This window comes from Artemia sp. Qi Xiang Cuo, chromosome 4, assembly GCF_049724085.1.
Source record: "Artemia sp. Qi Xiang Cuo chromosome 4, ASM4972408v1, whole genome shotgun sequence".
NCBI classification, from domain to species: Eukaryota; Metazoa; Arthropoda; class Branchiopoda; order Anostraca; family Artemiidae; genus Artemia; species Artemia sp. Qi Xiang Cuo.
Window position 1 is genome coordinate 80,922,675 of NC_142797.1, and position 22,002 is coordinate 80,944,676.

General features: G+C 35.9%; 1 protein-coding gene across 4 annotated transcripts in view; it reads right to left on the reverse strand.

The window, feature by feature from the left end:
* Positions 1-16,278, reverse strand: part of LOC148953487 (uncharacterized) — a 110,441-nt gene extending 94,163 nt beyond the window's left edge. For all 4 annotated transcript variants that reach the window (XM_089087709.1, XM_089087710.1, XM_089087711.1 and 1 more), the window contains exons 1-2: positions 16,019-16,278; positions 259-1,126 (exon numbers count right to left, since the gene is read on the reverse strand). In XM_089087709.1, coding sequence (XP_088943835.1) covers positions 567-1,126; positions 16,019-16,058 — 600 coding nt within the window. In that variant the 5' untranslated portion in view covers positions 16,059-16,278 and the 3' untranslated portion in view covers positions 259-566. The remainder of the gene's footprint in view (positions 1-258; positions 1,127-16,018) is intronic.
* Positions 16,279-22,002: the final 5,724 nt, after the last annotated feature.

Here is a 22,002-nt window from a genome sequence, read left to right on the forward strand (position 1 = left end):
ATTAATTAGGGCGGAGGGGAAGTAATATTTGGTTTCACCGAACTTACATACATTCTGTCAGCTGTCAGATATCATCAGCCCTAATTACGTCTTTTAGCTTAACACTTGACTTTTGAAATATCCCAATTCGATAATTAATCCTAGTAGGAAATTTGCCATCTTGTAGAAGACACCATCTTGTGTTCAAAGCCCTTTCATATTTTTGGCAAACTAGGGAATTGGTTATTCCTGTTTGGGATAAATAATTCTAAAACTTACCAGTACTTGAATTAGCACACAGTATTCCAGATCTAATAAATTGTAAAAGATGTTTAGTTAGTGAGGGGTTAAAGTTTGGATTTACTTCCTTTGTTTCTATGCATCCTACTTTGCTATGCCAGTTTACTCCATCCTCTCATAGCTCTGCCTTGTTATTGTCACTTTTCAGCAGCTTTAAGAGATGGGAGTGAAAGGTTGCGCTCCTTGCTTTGTTTGTGATAACTCATACTAATCTGTCTCCGTTGAATACTAGCTTGTTTAATGCTACATAGAATTCTAAGTCACCTGTTTGCCTGCTCTTAATATTCTTAATATGCAATAATGGGAAAATTTGGAACAATATTATTCGACTCTACTTCAATGTTTGACGTGTCCATTTCGAAGATTGGTGCTGCAATTGTAGGATTTGGAATAATAATAGGATGTGAAGTTGTCATGCTTGCTGTGGTGGTAATGCTTGACACATGTGATTCAGTTGCAGAAGTTGTAATTGCAGCATCAGATGTTGTGAGACTTTGGTTGGTTGCAACGGTGAGCAGGATTGTTTCAGTTGTTGTTATTGCAGTTGTGAATGCAGTCGTAACAGGTTCCTCTGTTGTCGTTCTTGTTCCATGAGGACAGTTTTTCTCTGTTGTCATTGAAGAAAAACCTTTACAGCAATGAAAGTGAATATTAAACTTTCGTCCAGCTTTTTCATTTTCTTGACTATTGTCCATCTCCTTGGATCTTTCTATATGTTTGATATTGTATTTGTTATCTTTACTCTGGTCTATTTTGCTGTAATAAACCAAATTTCTATTCTCTTTCTGAGTATCAGTCTTGAGCAAGGGAGAGACCTGCAAGCTTTCACTATTGCTTTCAATCTTGCCTAAAAAAGAAAACCTGCTATCAAACTATCAAGGCTGAAAAAAGTGGAAACTAAGCAAGCATTATAACAATAATGACTAATGTACCTTCAAACAAAATTCAAAGCCTCACATCGGTATCCAACTTTCCAGATTAATACTATTGCTGCCAATATTATATTTAACTAACTTAGCTGGAGCTGTTCAGACTTGTTCCAGTAATAATAATTAAGAAAAGTATTCAAGCCATCAATTAGTGTTTCCTATCCGCAATAACTTGTAAAAATGTGGGATACATCATAACCTGACTAAATTGTAAAGATAGAAAAGCATGACTTTTGCGTAATGATAAGAGTAACGAAGTATTAATTTTCTTTGTGTAAGGAAACAAACAACATTAGCTAGATTTTGAACAAGTGTAGCCTTGATCTAACAAGGACCATAAAATACAAATACAAATAGCGGACTGCCGTTTCAAACTCGAGGGGTCAACGACAATAAGATATTGCACGATTTGAATCACATGACCAAAAACAGGGTTTTTAATAGAGAAAGCGGATACTAACTTTTTGAACAAAGAACTATTATTAGGATGACATCAAACTGGTCTCTGACCAATGACAGGAAAGAAGAACAAAATAGAGAGAACTTAAAATAGGGATTGAGGAATGAAAACAGGGTAGTCTTTTTTTGGAAATCGAACAAAGAGTAAATGTTTACTTTGTAATAACGATAAGCCACCACTGTCTGTCTGAAATTCTCCTTGGGGATAAAAGTTTGAAGATAAAGGTTAAAATAAGAAGAAAAACCCTCTAAAAGGCTTTCTGTCACTTGAACATAATTTTAATACGTATATAAGAGAAATTGATGATTTTGGGACTAATAGTTTCATTAGTATTTCCACCTAAGCAAGGCTTGAGCCATTTGGACAAAACAGCATTTTGAAGGTTAGAATAAGCCAAATTAAATTTCTTCCCAGAAATTTAAGCTTTGAATAACTGAGAGTTTAAGGAGGAAAGAAAACCTCAACCAAGAAGAGAAAGCTAAGAGAGCCATTTGGGCTTCCCCTTTTCAGCCTAGAGTCCCTTGAGACTTAGCTTGACTTTAAAGGACCTAATATTCGGAAATTAGAATTATCAGACAATAAAATTACTTTACCCCCCCCCCCTTTGTGCAATCTTCAGACGTTTATACGAAGAGGAACACACCGTTCCCCTTTTAATCACTCTTTCATTTCGTTAATTCCGTACTGCATGTCTATACAAAGGTAACCTCAATGTTTATACAAGCAGGTTAGGGGAAAAAGGGGAACAATATTACCAGCTTAAAAATTTTTAAGCCTTTATGTCCAGATATTTTCAATTAAGTTTCCCTGCTAAAATTAAAGCTTAATAAAGGGCAAAGGAATACACAACCCTTTCAAGAAATAATAAAAGAATCTCTTGGTTTGGGTTAATGAAGGTTGAATTAAAGCAAGTACGGTTATTCTTAGCTTAGCTCAAAAATAGCTTGAACTAAAGGATTTTTATAACCCAGAACTCAAGCCTTGACTAGCTGTTCAAGTGTAACCTTTTTAAGTAGAAACAAACGTTAGCCTAAGATTAACTTAATCTTTTCTTTTCGGTAAACATTGGTGGAGAACAAGTAGATCATTAGACCTTAGACCTTGAAGAGGTTTGGAAGTATTCAGCATAAATTGAATTAGAATATTTTTCCTTTTATCTTATTTTATAAATAAAATAAGTTGTCACTGAATTCTGCGTACCGATTCTTACCTAACGCCTCAGTTTATATTACGCTACCAAATTTATTAGCCCTGTTAAGTAGGGGCAACCTTACAACTAGTGGCAGCAGTACTCAAGTTCGGTGCAACTTTCGTTTAAGTGGGGGAGGATTAATTAAATTCATAAAATTTGGTAAAATTTAGTCCTCTGTTCCTCACAAGAAGGTGTGTGTTCAGTTTTCCAAACCTATCCAGGACAGAAAACTTTGGAAAAGTGTTCATTAAAGGAAATTTTAACCTAAGGGGGAAGCTCAGACAGACTTTTATCTTTTATCTTCTAAAGATTCATTCTTTCTTCTCCTTTTCTTTCTCTTTGCTACAAGTTCTGGTGTCCGAAGCGTCTATAATTTAGAAAAAAAGGGCATAGGTTAATCATCCTCAAGAGTGTGTAATTACAATATTAGCCTTGAGGGTTAATTTAAATCGAGATATTGAGCTAATTCTTACGCAATTTATAAACTAGCTCATTTTAGTAGTTTAAAACAATTTAAAGGTTAAAAACGTTTCCCGCATTAAGACTTTATAAGGATAGAACAATCATGAGTTCAAATAAAAACAAAATCAAAGAGTTAGAAATTGCACTAAAACAAGCGCTGTCTAGAATAAATGCTCTAGAAGGGCAATATAGAGATACCACAGTCACAAGTAGGCTTCAAAGCCTATTTGTGGAGCAAGCGCCTCCCATCTCGTTACAGACATATCCAAATGAAATCCATTCATGGATTACCACCCTTAAAAAAATACAGAGGAGTTTAGAAAAAAATGACAGTGCTAGGATTAATCACGCTATTTCTTATACAGGGGTAGAAATACAAAGATTCGCAACGAGCTTAGACATTCCTAAAAAGAAAGATATGTCAATACCAAATAGGGATAATTATTCCAGGTATAAATTTAGTAAAAAAGAAAAAACTCTCGCATAAAATGCTGGACTTGCGGGGGTCCATATAGACAATCGGAATGTGAAAAACCTCCAACTTGTATCCGCTGTGGTGAAACAGGCTAGTGGGAACAGAAACAGGCTAGTGGGAACAGAAACAGGCTAGTGTTAACAGAAACATGCTAGTGGAAACACAAACAGGCTAGTGGGAACAGAAACAGGATAGTGGGAACAGAAACTGGCTAGTGGGAACACAAACAGGCTAGTGGGAACACAAAAAGGATAGTGGGAACAGAAACAGGAGTCACTAGCACGGACAAGACTAGGACTATGAAGGTCACTAGCACGGAAAGACTAGGACTATGAAACAGGAGTCACTAGCACGGACAAGACTAGGACTATGAAGGTCACTAGCACGGAAAGACTAGGAATATGAAACAGGAGTAACTAGCACGGACAAGACTAGGACTATGAAGGTCACTAGCACGGAAAGACTAGGACTATGAAACAGGAGTCACTAGCACGGATGATTGAGAGGAGTTTCGTTCTAAATATGAATGAATATCTAATCTCGTTCAAGAGGTATTTGTCAGCCGACAAATATGTATAAAAAAGAAAAAAGAAAAAAAAGAGTCATTCAATAAAGTTCATAAGAAAATTATTATTATAGAAGACCCTATCTAGCGTTACCGGAATTATATAAAAAGGTCTTTTTGTTACACCAGTTGAAAACTTATAAACGAAGGTTAGTAAATATAAGACAACTTAAAAGATAAACAAGGAAGTAACAATAAGTTCAATTCAAATAAAAAGCTTAGTAAAGAAAATAGAAATAGTAATCCTTTCTATTCTTCAACCAGAAAATAAAAGTTTCCCATTCATTGTCACAGATCCAGCAGACATGCTTAGGACAATTTTCGAAATTGAAAATTCACTACCAATAGGCTATAGGATATCGGTTAATTACAGACGTTACGGCTTACTGGAACTTTATAAATCGACTAGCTGCAATGTAGCGACACAACAATTGAAATTTTTGGTTATTTGTGATTTTTCTATATCAAATAAACAAGATGGGTTCAGAATGTTCGAAATGTTCAAAATTCCGTTTCCAGTGTCAAACACTTCGTATTTCTTTCAAATAGAAAATGAGTTCAAATTTTTTGGGTTAAGTAAAGATCAAACGAGATATTTTTTAGAAAATGACAATATAAAAAAAAGATATAATTTAAAGAGTATACCACTATTTTGCAACCACCAATTTATTATTAGCAACACACAAATGAACTCTTGCAGTTTAGCAAACTATACGTAAAATAATGTATTAATTAATAGAGAGTGTCAAACCAAAATTATAAAGGAAAATAAAATCTTAATCAAAAGAATTGGAAGGGAAAAGTATATAATCACATCTCCTTTCAAAGAAGAAATAAGAATACATTTCGAATGTAAAACAGAGAAAAACAGTAAATTCACATATATAAAAGGCAGCTGAATAGTGAAATTGCCAGAAGAATGTTCTCTAACTGCAGAAAGGTTAAAGATGAACAGTATGTATAGGGGACAGATTACTAAAGAATTGGCACCTTTACATTTATCGATAATTAGCCTAGAAGAAAACCTCTACATAGCGGGTATACAAAACGAATGGCGCAAAGAATTTGAAGATTTAATCTATATATATTTCCAGAAAAACACCAAGACGCAGATTGGAATAGCTGAGATAATAAAAATGCACATTTCCTTAAAGAACGAAAAAAAAGCAAAACGACTAGCTATTGGACAATTTTTTTCAATACCCTTAATCTATTTCTAACTTTATTAGGACCAGTCTCTATTGGAATTATATTTAAAACATTGAGAAAACTATGGTTAGACTATAGGAAACAAAAGTCTCAAGGATTCCACGTAAATGTAGAGCAGAAGGAGATTGAACTAAATTGATTCTTAGCAAGTTATAGTTTCATTAAGAAAAAATAACTGTACTAAGAATTTTAAGTGTGGGAGGTTGTAAAAATGTGGGATACATCATAACCTGACTAAATTGTAAAGATAGCAAAGTATGACTTTTGCGTAATGATAAGAGTAACGAAGTTTTAATTTTCTATGTGTAAGGAAACAAACAACATTAGCTAGATTTTGAACAAGTGTACCCTTGATCTAACAAGGACCATAAAATGCAAATACAAATAGCGGACTGCCGTTTCAAACTCGAGGGGTCAACGACAATAAGATATTGCGCAATTTGAATCACAAGACCAAAAACAGGGTTTTTAATAGAGAAAGCGGATACTAACTTTTCGAACAAAGAACTATTATTAGGATGACATCAAACTGGTCTCTGATCAATGACAGGAAAGAAGAACAAAATAGAGAGAACTTAAAATAGGGATTGAGGAACAAAAGCAGGGTAGTCTTTTTTTGGAAATCGAACAAAGATTAAGTGTTTAATTTGTAATAACGATAATCTACCGCTCTCTGTCTCAAATTCTCCTTGGTGATAAAATTATGAAGATAAAGGTTAAAATAAGAAGAAAAAACCTCAAAAAGGCTTTCTGTCTCTTGAAAATAATTTTAATACGTATATATGAGAAATTGATGATTTTGGAACTTATAGTTTCATTAGCATTTCCGCCTAGACAAGACTTGAGCCATTTGGACAAAACAGCATTTTTTTAAGGTTAGAATAAGCCAAATTTAATTTCTTCTCAGAAATTTAAGCTTTGAATAACTGAGAGTTTAAGGAGGAAAGAAAACCTCAACCAAGAAGAGAAAGCTAAGAGAGCCATTTGGGCTTCCCCTTTTCAGCCTAGAGTCCCTTGAGACTTAGCTTGACTTTATAAAGACCTTATATTCGAAAATTGGAATTATTGGACAATAACATTACTTAAACCCCCTCCCCCTTTTGTGCAATCTTCAGACGTTTATACGAAGTGGAACACACCGTTCCTCTTGTAATCACGCTTTCATTTCGTTAATCCCGTACTGCATGTTTATACAAAGGTAACCTGAATGTTTATACAAGCAGTTTAGGGGAACAAGGGGAACAATATTAACAGCTTAAGAATTTCTAAACCGTTATGTCCAGATATTTTCAATTAGGTTTCCCTGCAAAAATTAAGACTTAATAAAGGTCAAAGGAATACACAAACCTTTCAAGAAGTAGTAAAAGAATCTCTTGGTTTGGGTTAATGAAGGTTGAATTAACACAACTACGGTTATTCTTAGCTTAGCTCAAAAATAGTTTGAACTACAAGATTTTTATAACCCAGAACTCAAGCATCGATTAGCTGTTCAAGTGTAACCTTTTTAAGTAGAAACAATCGTTAGCCTAAGATTAACTTAATCTTTTCTTTTCGGTAAACATTGGTGGAGAACAAGTAGATCATTAGACCTTAGATTTAGAAGAGGTTTGAAAGTATTCAACATAAATAGAATTAGAATATTTTTCTTTTATCTTCTTTTGTAAATAAAATCAGTTGTCACTGAATTCTGAGTACTGATTCTTACCTAACGCCTCAGTTTGTATCACGCTACCAAATTTATTAGCCCTGTTAGTAGGGGCAACCTTACAAACTCATTTCATCTCGATAAAAGAAACATTTAGAGTTAAAACTAATTATAAATAAGAAATAAATTTAAAATATATATGATATATATTTCAAACTCTGCCCAGCATTGACATACCCTAGGATGAGATTCTCTAGCAAATTTAGGCGGTGAATTTTTTTTTTTAAAGAAACTTTTTTAATCTTGGTGTATATTTGCCCAATACAGAGCAGTATACCTCAGGAATCCATCCCTCGAAACAATCCTTCGCCCCAAGTACTTACGCGTGTCCAGTCAGTCCAACCCCCACAATCACCTTAATCAATTCGGACCATCCCCAATTAACCCCCCCCCCTCACTAATATTCCTCCCAAAAATCCACTTCCTTTTGACTCCGTTCTTCTCCGTGCGTCCAAGAAGTTACCGACCGGTTCTGGACTCCACCCGTTATTTCCCGAAACAAACCCAACCCCTTCCCTCTCAGACACTCCCCACCGTACTTCCCTCCCTCTACATCATCTTGCCCCCCCACCCCCCATAAAAAGAACACTCCCAATTTGACTTATTCTCAGGTCACTAGGAAACCTTTCTCTCTTCCCTTGCACTTTATCCCTCCTGGCTACCCTACCAGTATGACACTGGCTTAAGAGTAAGCTGGCAGAACGATCCACAGGTAACACCTCCAAGCAGAGTTTCTAAAACTTCAAATACTAAGACGAATTCCACCGTAGTTCCATCCCAACTTAATAATATTCTCATAATTTGTCCTCTGTCCTCCTTTTCTCTCAATCCCGGTCCAGTCCCGCCTTTTAATAACGCCTCAAAACCACTTCCTTACCCACAGCATCCTTCTCATAAGCTTCAACCCCAAATAACTCCATACCAAATTGAAAAAAAAAATCCCAATATCCAAATCGGTTTAAATTTCCAGCTTTCCTACTTACCAATGCTGAAAGCCTGAATTTTGATAAAATTACCAAACTCGAGGGTATCTCTGAAATTCATAAAAATTAATATTATTGCTGTGACAGAGGTTCAGTCCCAGAACCCAGATTTCCTCAAAATCAGCAATTATACTCAGTTTATAAGACTTCACCCTCCCGATCACCCTGCCCGAGCCTACTATAAAAATAAAATTAAATACTTGCGCCATGATAAACCAAAGAACTGGAACTCTGATATTAAAAAACTTACCGGCAAGAGTTAATAACAACTAAATTTTAATATAAATGAACCTCCAAAGACCACAGCTAATGACCTCAATAAGTTTCTGGCTTCTATTGTCCTAAGTCTCCCACCACTATCTTAAACATTTCAAGATATTCCTGACCCTTTTTCAGTCCCACATATTTCTCTATTTGATGTTGTAAAAAAAAAATTGAAAAACTAAAACGATCAAGCATTTGCCCTTTAGATATTCCTGTTCCCCTGATTGAAGCTTTCAGTGATTACCTCTCAAAACCCCCATCCACCCTGTTTAATGAAATTACTGGAAACAAGGAAACAAGGAACTCAATATTGGAAACAAGGCTTTATTATCCCAATCAAAAAAAAATGGGAAACCTGGCTTTGATGGCATTCGTCCTATTACCCTCACCTCAATTTTTTCAAAATTTTATGAAAGTTTTCTCGCAGACTGGCTGAAGATGAAAGTCCCCCCCCCCCTCATTGATCTTAGACAGTTTCATAATCTCAAATCCATGTCAACCTTAAATCCCCTCCCCTTTAAAAACCTTAAAAACTTTAAAAACCTTAAAGTTTCCTTAAATCCCCTCCCCTTTTTCCTGCTCCTATTCCTCCTGAAACCTCTGTCACATCTCTTAAACTCCTTGGTATTACAATTTTTTCCAATTTGAAATGGGATGCCCATATAAATAATATCCTACGACAAGCAAACTCCTCGCTTTCCCTCCTTAAACTTTTAAATAAATTTATTTACCCCCAATCACATTTACTACAAGTACACATTTCTTTTATGCGTCCCATATTAGAGTATGTTTGTCTTGTGTGGCACCCTGGCCTCTCAAATGAAGCAACACAAAAAATTGAAAATGTCCAAAAGAGAGGTCTAAGAATTATTTTTAAAGAGGGAAAGATACCATATTTGCATTTTTTAAATATTTCAAAACTACAGAGCCTTGGGAGACGAAGAAATAATTTGTGCCTCTATTTTGCAAAAAATACCATAACAAACTCTCGTACGGAAAGTATTTTCCCCAAAAGTCACTCCTCATCCAGATTACGGCCGCCTCGTGCTGTTTCTGAGCCCATCCCTGTTTTGTCCCCCATTCACTGCGTTACTTCCAGATACGAAAGAACTTTTGTCCCCTTTATTACAGAAAAAATGAATAAAATGTCCCAATAGTTTCTTTTTTTTCCCCTCTTTGTTGTTTATTAGATGATGGTGCTGCCCAGGTTCTTGCACAAATTTGCTTGTCCCCCCTTTTCTTTCAGTTCCCCCTTTAATTTTTATATATTTTATTTTTCGTTCTTTTTTGGGGGGTTTATTTATTTATTTTGTCCCCTCCCCCCTTCTTGACCAGTTTTTATTTTTTTAACTCTTTTATTGACTTACTGTAGTTGGATTATTGACATTTTCTTAGTGTCCCTTTTAATTTATACGCATTTATGTCTCGCTCTTTTTTTGTGTATATTCGCTTATTCACCCCTTCCTTTTTTATGTCCGTTCTAAATTTTTTTCTAATTCGTATTTGTGTAAGTTTAGTTTGACCAGTTTTTTATATTTTTAACATTTTAATTGACTTTTTACAGTTTTAATTATTGACTGTTAAATGACTGTTCATTATGATTTTTCTATTTCGTTGTTGTTTTTTGCATTTTTGCCAGTTTTAGTGCAACCATTTATATTGTCGACTCCGAAGTCCAAATTGAGCCCTTTGTGGGCTTGTGATAGTGATCTTTTTGAAATAAATATCTTATCTTATCAAGGAACAAACTGGAGGTACATATTTATCTGTGACAAAACATACCATGGTTACATTTTTAACACGTTCTGTTGATTTTGTTTAGACCCTTTCCATTTGGCCCTTCTTAGCAAGCACTCTAGGATTAGGTAATACAGTTGGGACACCTGTTTCGTCCGTGTTCAGAGTATAGTCCAGAAGGATTTGGTATTTTGTATAGACTAAGGCAAGATTATCGAATAATCTCTCTACAACCACTTCGTTAAAACTACTTGCTATAGCTTGACTTGTTGCCTCAGAGGATCTGATAGATATTTCACGTTCCCGCTTTAGGAATTTATTCATCCAGTTTATCGAGGCCTGGGCCTTGATTTCCCAAGATGAAAAAATAAAGAGCATAAAGAGCATGGAAAGAGCATAGAAAAGGCATTGAGCGGTATGTTCACTTTATTCGTAGGTCAGAAATGTGGACTGCTCTATAATTACCTCAATAGCAAAGCCGTAGTCTTTATTGTTGGGTTAAACACAGATGCAATGTATGGGATGCTATAAACTGCCTTTGTGTCTCTATTTTGCGCTTGTTTCTTCCCTCCTGGAGTTAATTTGACAAAGTGGGGTTGTTTCGGATACTTTTAAAAATTCGTTCGAACCAACCAGACTAAGGCGTTCGAATCAACCCTTTAATGATCATTTCTATAAATCCCTTCTAGAAAAACGATAGTTAAGGTGAGTTTAACTTCTGACTAGCTGTAGTTTGTGACATGATAAGTCTAAGTACCAGCCAAAACTCAACCATGTACTCACGTAAAAAACACAGGTACAAAAACTTTTGCATGTTAGTGGAAATATAAAAGTATATTTAAAAATGGTTCAAAGGAAATATCTTTGAAACGCATGTTCGGAAACATTTGAAACTTTTGCGTAAAGTCGGCCACTTGTCAATACTTAATTCTGATTTTTGGTAGAATTTTTCGTGTAAAACTCGATTTTATAGTGGCAATGTCCAAACCAACCCGTGTCCAGAAAAACCTCGAGGTCCCCTACGTACTGGCTACCATGATGAAACACATGGAACTAATTGGAATGAATTTCCGCCATTCATTCAACTTCTTTTAAATACCAGTATTGATTCTAGCAAAAAATATACCCCCTTTTCCCTTCTCCATAGATTTGAAGCTAAATTAATATTTGAATGCATTTTTTTCCAACCCAAAAAACGATTATTTTTTTCGGAAGATGAGTGGGTTTCTGGTCTACTAATTGTAGTTTTTATCAGTCATCAAATCTGTATCAATGAACAAAAGAAGGCCTAAAACGGTCAGCTCCACACTACAATTAGAAAATGTAATACATTAAAATTTTTCCAAACGATTTACTTTATGTCATCCAAGATGGATCTTCAAAATTTCTCTTATCGTGCGCCCTACTTTGCATTAGCCTTCTTTTAAATACCAGTATTGATTTTAGCAAAAAATATACCCCCTTTTCCCTTCTCCATAAATTTGAAGCTAAATCAATATTTGAATGCATTTTTTTCAAGCCCAAAAAAGATCATTTTTTTTTGGAAGATGAGTGGGTTTCTGGTCTACTAATTGTAGTTTTTATCAGTCATCAAATCTGTATCAATGAACAAAAGAAGGCCCAAAACAGTCAGCTCCACACTACAATTAGAAAATGTAAGACATTAAAATTTTTCCAAACGATTTACTTTATGTCATCCAAGATGGATCTTCAAAATTTCTCTTATCGTGCGCTCTTACTTTGCATTGGCCGAACTTTAAATAAAAAATCTATTTTTGTTACATGAATTAAAAACTTGTAGAAGACGCTTAGTGAATATTAGACAGCTCGAAAGAATAAAAATCCCAAACCTCTTTTTGTAGTGAATCCTGAAATAGCGAGACTAAAGAAGATACTAGAGGACAACCATTCAATTTCTGTAACGGACGAAACTGAGGGGAACCGAACTTATGATACGATAGGAAAGGAAGCCCCTCACAACATTTGGAAGTGTACTTTAGAAAGAAAATTGATAAGTCCAGGAAATGAAAGTAATTTAGAGGATTTAAACTGTACTATAATGCGAGCAATGAATACTTCCAGTGCTCAAGATTTTTCTTCAGATGTCAGTCTAGAAAATAACCAATGTGAAAACGTCGACAGGAATAATAACGTTAATGTAAGTGTAAATTGGGAAGCCAATACCTCATCACCATATAATATTCCGAATTACATAAAAAAAACAGTACTCGTGAAAGGCAAACTAATATAAAAACAGTAAATTATAAAAATAATTGCTTAAGGGATTTCCTCTACGGCAGGGTGAAAAACTTTTAATCGTTCAGATCCTTACCTTTTTCTAAAGGCATTTCATCAAGTGGCTTTTCTAAACCGGTACTTTCTGGAACTTTACAAAATCCTTTAAAATCTACTACCTGCACAGAATCAGGCTTGGGTTTCTTCCGATTGATATTATTGTGAAAGTGCAATAGTTCTCTCATCGTAATACCCGCGAGCACCAAAATCAGACCTCTACAATTATTTGGGTAATGTTCACAATCAGAAATGTGACATATTCTGAGTTTATCGGCCTCCACTAAACTCACTGTATAGTGGGTGTGTAAAATAACTTCTCCTTCATTCGAAAAAAAATTAAACACTTAAAACTAGCCATTTCTTTTCTCAACTGATTACCAGTAACTGATAGAATTGAAAATAAGTCACAACATTTTAATCGGTTGGTCCTCTGAAAGTTGATAAACTCCTTGAAAATCAAAGTCCACTACCTGCAAAATATTATGACTAGTTTTGTTCTGTCCAGGCTAGTGTGAAAATTTAAAAGTATTTTTTATTTCGTAGTAAAATCTTCTTAGTGGAAGAACTCCACCATATCCAAATCAATATTAAACACGTTTGAAAGTATATTTTCCACTAGGAAGTCGGTCGGACCAGGAATGTCAGCGTAAAGGCTGAGAAACTGCGTGTGGGTATAGCCACGACGCCTGAACATGAAATAGAGTAGTGCATGAAAGCCACAGGTCCTAGTAGTTAAATCATTTACTCTCCTCCGATTTTGAATAATAGTTTTCCCACTGCTTACAATAAAGTTGTTGATGTGTTGTTGTAGAGTTTATATGATAGGCCAAGAAGATCCAATAAAAATTCTATTTTCTTCGCTGTTTCAGCCAATGACCTGTCTTCAAACTTGACAGACAACTATTAACAATGATTAGGATAATGTTAAAACTTGGAATTTTTCAATGAAGTCCGATGGTATAAAATAGGATTTATATTGAAACATGTATAAATCCAAACAAAATACGCCTATTATTTGATTTGTGTTCATGATGCCAGGTCTAGTAGGACACTGCCGTCGGGGGTGATTTCCCAGTAGGTTTCAAATTGACTCAGTGATATTAATGTAATACTTTCAGTCAAAGCATCGGCAAATGTGCACTCTAAACGTACATTCCCTATTCGTACTATGCTCATATTTTGAGTGCCAGACAAGTCCAAAACAACTACACCTTGATTTTTTGAAAACATTGAATTGGTTATTCCATTTTCAAATAGTTGTGAGTTATGATCTAGGCATTGCATAGTCAATTCATACAGAATTCGGTAGGATTTTTTATCAAATGATAAATTGTACAAGGGTATTCCATTCACTTTGCACACAAGGCTAGATAATTCAAAAAATTAAAATTATGGGGGATACAGTCCAGGATCCAACGGCACTAGCACTCTTCAGAAAATCCAAAGCAAGTTTTGAGGGGATTTCTCCATTGATAAATGATGAGTATGGTATAACTGCGAGAGCCAGTGGCAATGTGACGTACGTTGATTAATGACTGTATGGGGGACAAGAAGTTTGATATTGTTACCATTGGTTCTCAGTTTTTCCACTTCCAATGCAACACAGCTTATGACCTGTTGTTTTCGAACATTAAGAATTGCTGAAGTGATAATGACATTTGCATCAGGTACTGCAGCAAGTGTTTTTCTCAAAATGAAATTGGATGGAGCTAGTTGTAACCTTATGTCAACCTTGACATTGGGAGGCAGCCATTGAGATATATTAAATATCTCATGATTTAGTTTTCCATCTAAATATTACTCCTGGGTCACTGCAGCAGTTAACTCAATGTCAGTATCAACATTTGGTCTATATTCATAGCTCAGTGCCTGTCCCCTCAACTCCTTATATGACTTTGGAGTCATCATTATAAATTGTATGTACCTTGCATAGTTGGATAAATTATTGCTAGTGCTCACCAATATTCCATTAATGAATACATTAATTTGTTTGAATAAGTTTTGTTGGATACAGTTGTCATAGGAAAGGCCATTGCTAGCAATGGGAGTTCTATTGTCTGACTTTTTCTTCACCAGAACATTTGAATCAATAAATGATAAATTAATTGGAAAATTCCTGAAAGTGTATATTATCCGACAGGGGTTGTTGAGGATGAAATTGTTCATAGTAACCATACTTGACACTGACATCAACATTTTTAGCATTGAATAGATTCAATGAGGAGCTGATTGATGGATGTGATTCTTTGTGCGGTAAATATCATCCTCTCTTAATATCTTAAGAGAAGAAATCCTTCTTTGATCTAACAATCTTTTTCTTCTTGTTCTTGTTATTGCTCTTCTTCCTTTTTTCGTCAAAGTCGTTGTTGATGTCTTTCGCTTCCCACCTGGGTAGAGACCGATGAGTGAATGATGACCACGCACCCTTTATAATCGCTTCCCATTCTGCTGAGATTTTAATTGCTCACCAACGTTTCTTGCTGAAGAGCTAATATTTTCTTTAACACTCTCGTTGAAATTTTTACAAAACCCCCAGTCCTATAGTGTTGAGGCAGCAAAATTTGAGGCAGCAGGTAAAAATTTCTAAGCTCTCAATAAAAATTGAAACCAATGACACTTGTGCAATTATTGCTTGCTCTTCATGGCACAAATATATGCTGCCACCGGGTCTGAGCCTGTTAATTTATTTTGTGGTCATCATGTCCCAAAAATCGACTATCATCGGGTCTTATGATGTTTCATAATTAGGCCTTCGATCTTCATTACATAATAATGTATTGTCATCGAGTTCGATCTCATACCCCAAATTTGAAACCAATTGGACCTCAGAAAGTAGACTACATTAGCCCTTAGCTGTGTGTAAAAAGTGAAAATAGTAAAAATATTGCTTTTGTTTCATGATCTTTAATGCACAAAAATATGCTGTCATCGAAAATGAGATCATGTCTCAAATTGGAAATCAGTCAGACGACATAAAGTAAAGACGACATAAAGTCAGTCAGGCGACGAACAGTCAAACTAATGAAACTTGTGCATTTATTTCTTAGTCTTCATTGCAAAAAATTGTGTTGTCATCAAGTCTGAAAACAAGTATCAAATTTTAAGTCGGTAAGACGACAGAATGCGTGCTGACTTAGTCCTACACTCTAATGAAAAAATAAAACTGGTCAAAATTTTGCATTTATGTGTGATCTTAAATACACACAAGGTTTTTGTCACTAAGTATGAGCTTATGTCTCAAAATTGAAGTCAGTCAGACGACAAAAGGTAAGCCAATTCAATTTTGAGATCTGACGAAAAGTTTGAAGTCATGAATCTTTCTGATTTTTATTAAGATCTTAATTCACAATAATGCTTTTCCATCCAGTTAAAACTTATGTTTCAAATTGGAACTTAGTCAGACGGCTGTAAGTGGATCAAATTGGCCCTGAGCTAAAAAAAAACAGAAAACAAGATGACATACCTTTAAAGTTATTGCTAAATTCCATCTCGATGGCATTCATAATAGTAAGACTTAACAATATGAAGTTAGTATTATTCTACCAACTTTTTTAGAGGCTAAAAATGCATTATAAATAAAAGCTCTCCTTTGTGCAATTATCTTGAACAAATTCTGAGTATATGTCACATAAGCTGTAAAAAAACGTGTTTAATGTTATGCCATGATTTCCTCAATTTAGTTTTCGATCGATGGTTTATACGTGGCTTTATGAATTTAAAACGGTACTTTTTCTTTACCAGCACCTGGCTATAAAATACAATATTGGTGGAAATTTTATCCTTATATGACAAGTTGTAACAGATCAGCAAAAATACTTTAAAACTAAAGTGAATGCCCTCAATTTGATGGAATGCTTTGTTTTCATCCGTAAGAATTACTAATGTATGAGATTTTCTTTGAAAAATTCAGATTTAACGTCCTATCATGCCGGAATTAGACAGGCCTCGTGCGAGCAGAGATATTAGAATGCATTGAGGGATTTCTAAAGACAGTTGCAATACGTTCCAGATTTAGGATATCTAATTAAAAAGGAACAGAAAGCTGAGACAGAAAATTAATTTGATTGGAGATCAACAGCCAAAGAAAACAGAATAACACTGGTTATTTTGGATAGACAGTATGTTTAGTAGGACGCAGAGGCGGACTGAGAGTGAAAATCTAAGGGGGTATTTGGGTTAAGTGGCCCTACCTATGGTCCTCCTTATAGAAGGAATTTGTTTTTTTTTGCGTTTAATCAGAAAGGATCTTTAATAATGAGTATAAATTTCACTCCACATTATTTGCGCCGCAAGGCAGAAATATGCTGCAAGAAATATGCGTCAGAAATAAGCTGTTTGTTATCTAAAAATGTTTCTATCAGGCTGGTTGTTATTTGTTCAATTACTAACCTGATTACTTCGACACAAATCGCTCTTCCAGATCTTCTGGTTCATGCCGGTTTCTACCGGCATGAAATTTTTCTTGGCAACATGACACGCTGGTAGGTCTGATATAATTTCAAGATCAAATGTAGTGGTATCTAGAGGGCCCTGGATCTTTGACACGAACTTGGAGGCGTTCGTGTCACTCTTTAACGCTTTCGTGGGAAAAGCTTCAGCGTATGTCGGAAACTTAAATTCAGGCAGACGATAGAAAGTGGTTTAAATAATATCTAAGTTCACAATAAAATTTGAAACCAATGATGCTTGTGCGTTTATTGCGTGCTCTTCATGGCGCAAATATATGCTGCCATCGGGCCTGAGCTTGTTAGTTTATTTTGTGGTCATCATGTCACAAAAATCGACTACCATCGGCTCTTATGACCCGATCAATAAAGGTAGGCCCTACCTATGGTCTTCCTTATAGAAGGAGTTTTTTCTCCTTTAATCAGAAAACACCTTTAATAATGAGTGGAAATTGCACTCTATATTATTTGCTCCGCAAGGCAAATTAGTACTACCCGCTAAGTAAGAAGTAGCCTTACAGTAAGAAGAGGACATATACCCCTAACTATTTTTTGTTTTAAATCTCCCTGACTCTTGTTTGGACTCGGTATTGCTCAACTTTTTCAATAAAAGGAGAGTGGCATAGTATTGTCAGCTGTATAAAACTTTCAGCTTTCGTCCTGCATCATGAAAGTTCGGACCGAAGAATTTTCAGAGTGTTTTTCCTCTTCAGAAGGATGTTTAATTTCACTGAAAGCTTTCCTACTTTCCGTCAGAACACAAAATATATATTTTGATCAGATACAAAACAAAATAACTAGACTAAAAGATGAAAACACTACTGCAGTAACAAAAGCGATGTTAAAGCTGATGAGCAGAGATTGAGCCTTAATAGCAGCCCATAAACGTATATTATGCAGCTGCTGCAAAAACCACAGGAAGTTGAATCTTGCACATCAGCCCTTCCAGATTCAGCTCCAATTTCAGGTTCATCCTCATATTCTACACCAAACTAATCCCGACTATTTTTAAGACCTGTTATTATAATACTTTCGTCGTAAACTGAGGCAAAGCTTTTCACCTTTGACCTCAGATTGTCATGAAACACCTTCAATATCTCTACAAAGTTTTGAAGGACCGACTCTGGCTTTTCACCTCGACATACAAGGCTGAGCGTGGTGGGCTGCAAGAATTATGCGTCGGAAATAAGCTGTTTGTTATCTGAAAATGTTTCTTTCAGGCTGGCTGTTATTTGTTCAATTACTAACCTGATTACTTTGACTCGAATCGCTGTTCCAGATCTTCAGGTCAAAAATATTTTGATGTTTCTACCGGCATGAACTTTTTCTTGGCAACATGACAAGCTGGTAGGTCTGATCTAATTTAATGGTCACATGAAATGGTATCAAGAAGGACCTGGATCTTTTACACGATATTGGGGGCGTTTTCTTCAACGCTTTCGTGGGAAATGCTCTCTAGATTCTTTCTTGTTTTATCAACTATGCTCCAGGCCGTCAAAAAGTCCAATTCTTTGGTCTGGAAAAAGCTTAAATAGGTTCTATGATTTCAAATACAGTATAAATAAGTGAGCGGTTAGGATCGGTTTGTACTCCGTAAGCTTACTCAGCAGAGAGCGGGCTTCAAATGCAGTTTTGAGTCGAAATAACTGCTGTTTTCTACTGAGGACCAAACATGCACTGCATCTAAATACATGCAATCGTCACAGGAAAACATCCAAAAAAGCGACTTATTTTTTGACCACCAAGAAGTTTAAAAAATTTTCTGTAACCTTTTCAACTTTGACTGTCCTTCTTTTTTGTTCTCTACTTGTTGTCGCCGCAGACCTATTCGTTTTTATGACATGAAATTCTGTTCGTGGTACCGAGGAGATTCCTTGTCTCTGTTGCAGTGAAAAATCAACGACGCAAAGGTTTATAAAGGGACTGTAGAAACAGATATAGACCGAATCTGGAATTTGGTATTTAGTGTCAGAAAAAAGTCCGTTAAATTTGCCCCTCTTGTTAGGAGCCCTGTCAAACGATTCCCCAACTATCTTTTCCTACTTAAGTCCATGCTCTTCGATATTGACTTGTAAAACTTCGTTCATACCCTTGATGCTAGAAATTTATAAGGGCCGTTCAAGAATTTATTTGTCTTTCACATATCTCAATGCGATAGAAGCCTGGTTCACAACCCAAGCATCCTGAGTTGTGTCTATTTGGATGATGTACCTTTTTTCACCAATTTATTCCGCTATGACTCTCCACATGTTTTTAAAAATGCTCTTTATCACTATCTGGATCATTGTCTTAGAAAGAAAAGTGACGGTTGAGCCAAGACCATTATCTGCGTCTCTGGATTTCACGCATACATCCATGTTCGATTTCCTTTTTCTACTATCCTCTATTGCTTTTTCCATATGTTCCTTAAGAGGGACGTTGCATTTTAAGAGCAAAAGAATGACCTTTAGAAAGTTTCCGTTATTTATTCCCATATTTGTTAGAAGATTAAGTCTCTTCTGGTCGCCGTGTGCTCTAAGAGGTAATACTTGTCTCCCCAACAGCTTCGCGACCTCAAAAGCGCGATTCAGTACTTGAATGTTTTTTCAAGATCTTTTCTTTCCGTTTACTGGCCAAAGCGCCATTTACGTACCATCCAGTGTCTTGACAGTTTTCAGCTTTAGCAGCAGCATTATGACCTTTTGACTTTCCATTTGCCTGGACTTTCTCATGGGAATGCCAAAGATTGGCGAACCTGGAAACAAACTGCATTTTTCCGTCTGAAAAAGCAATGCATATGCTGGTAAAGAATTGATTTTATTGTCATTTCTCTAGTTAAGACTAACCCAGGATCGTAAGACGGAACCAGTAGTAAGTTTTTGTTAGTAAAGCGAAGCTAAGTCATAGCTCGGCTTTTCTATTTAAGGTGGCGTCGGCTGGAACGAATATGACCTCATGAGTTTAATTTCTGAGCTACTGTAGAATTTGGCAGCAAAGAAAAGAAAATGACACGCCTACTGGAAGAAGTGGCTCATCATCAGGTAGCTTCGCGTCTGGGTCACCGCTTTCAAATTGGCTCAAATACGATATAAACTCCTCCACTACTGGCTCCAATGGTCCGGAAGACGTCACAGTACTTGAAGATTTAGGCTCACCCTCTGTTCAAACTGAGTCAATGCCGTATGCATCTTCGATGTGGTTCCACGAAATGGAATATAAGCATAAGAACACCCAGGCACACAAGTAGCCAAGGTGGGGTGAAGTTCTCAAGATTTCTGTAAGACTTCGCAGGCATTGAAGAAAGGACGCTGAATATTGATTCAAATTCACTGTTCGACAATCCGCCTACAAAACCAGGTTTTATAAAGGTTCAACGATTGGATAGAATCTTTCCATAATCCAAGGACTGTGAAAAAAATTTGATCCGACCATTGACCTTTGGTTTTCCGAAAACAAAACTTGTAATAATCGCCGAAGAAAAAAACTGCCTTTTAGGTTTCGTTTGGCCAGGTCTAATATCCCGAGACTTGAAAGAAACGCCATAAGAACAGGAAAGTTGTCTGAGGCAACCATAACTCATAGAGTCGACTTAAGTGGTCGACTTAGGTGGGGCTCTGACCGAGCTTCGGTCGCCTAAGCACCTAATTTAATCAATAATCGTGCCAATAGAAACGGTGTAATAGATGCGATCTCAATAGACTGGCAGGCGTTTTGATGTCAATATCTGTCCCTAAGTAATCAACAATGACAGTCATGCAAAAAACTTAAAATCTAAGACTGATTTAGAAAAAACTTCGAATCCTAGCCCACAATTTGAAAATACTGGCAAAAAGTTTTACTGAGGTTAGTTATCCATATAAATAAAAAACTTATGTGTTGGATCTTTTCCAGCATCGGAAAGTTCTTTTCTACGCTTCAGTCTCAGTTTTTCAACGCTTCCCTGAACTCCATTTTCTCACAAGTTTAAAACTGATGTACGTAATAAACAAAAGGTTACGCTTTTACTGAGCTAAAATCCCTTTACTTATGAAAATTTGAAAAATTTATCAGTTAACATTTTCCAACAGAACACCTTGACGCTCCAGTATGTACTGACCCTCCTACTGGCTTGTAACGGAATCGGCGACACAATACCACACAAAAATCCAACCCTGGGTCAAGTGACAACCACAAAGTTATATTTATCAGATTTCAGTCCAAGAACGAGCCTATTTGACACCAGAATCCGTCCCTTCCTTAGGGCGGGAGGCTGGTATCTACGCAAAATCTGTACGTAGTCCTATAATAAAATAGCCGAAAAATAGTCAAGTTGGATTTTTTGTTGATCATTATGTCGACGGTAATTTTGCACGTAGAAAAAAATCAACCACCTGACGTGAGTGACCCAAAATTGACCGGTCCAGGGGAGAATGCCCTCCGGCCCGGTCAATTTTGGTAGGAGGCACAGAAATTGCAGCAGTAGTTTTTTTCCCTATCAAAAGACATATAAGCTGCTATTTTAGCTTTTTAATTTATAACGAGAAGGTATCCGTTTCATCCAGTTCATAGATACATTTTTGGTGAAACTGTTTCTTCGTAGTGTTCAATACCACAGATTATCAGCTTATTTCGTCTCATAAATACCATGGGAAAAAGTATGCTTGAATTACATAGGCCATTTTTGTGCGACGTTTTTCCGCTAAATGTGGCTGTTATCAGCTGTTACGGACAAAATAATATTAACGAAAAAAAGAACTAAAAGGAAGACATTTAATAAACTTACTTGAAGCATGGTGGCCCTTCTTATATTTTTGCTTTCCAACTATGATAGTAGTGGCACCGGTGTATAGGCTACACTGGATATGGAATTTAGCGTTGGACGACCGATATATAAATTTACGCATGTCTTATTTCATTAAGAAAAATTAAAATAAAATAATATAGAAACTGAAATTATATAGCGTCGAATATCCTTTTGTTCATACAAAAGAGTTTCGTATCCCATTTTTAATTGTATTCTGCAACACTACAGCTGGATACATAC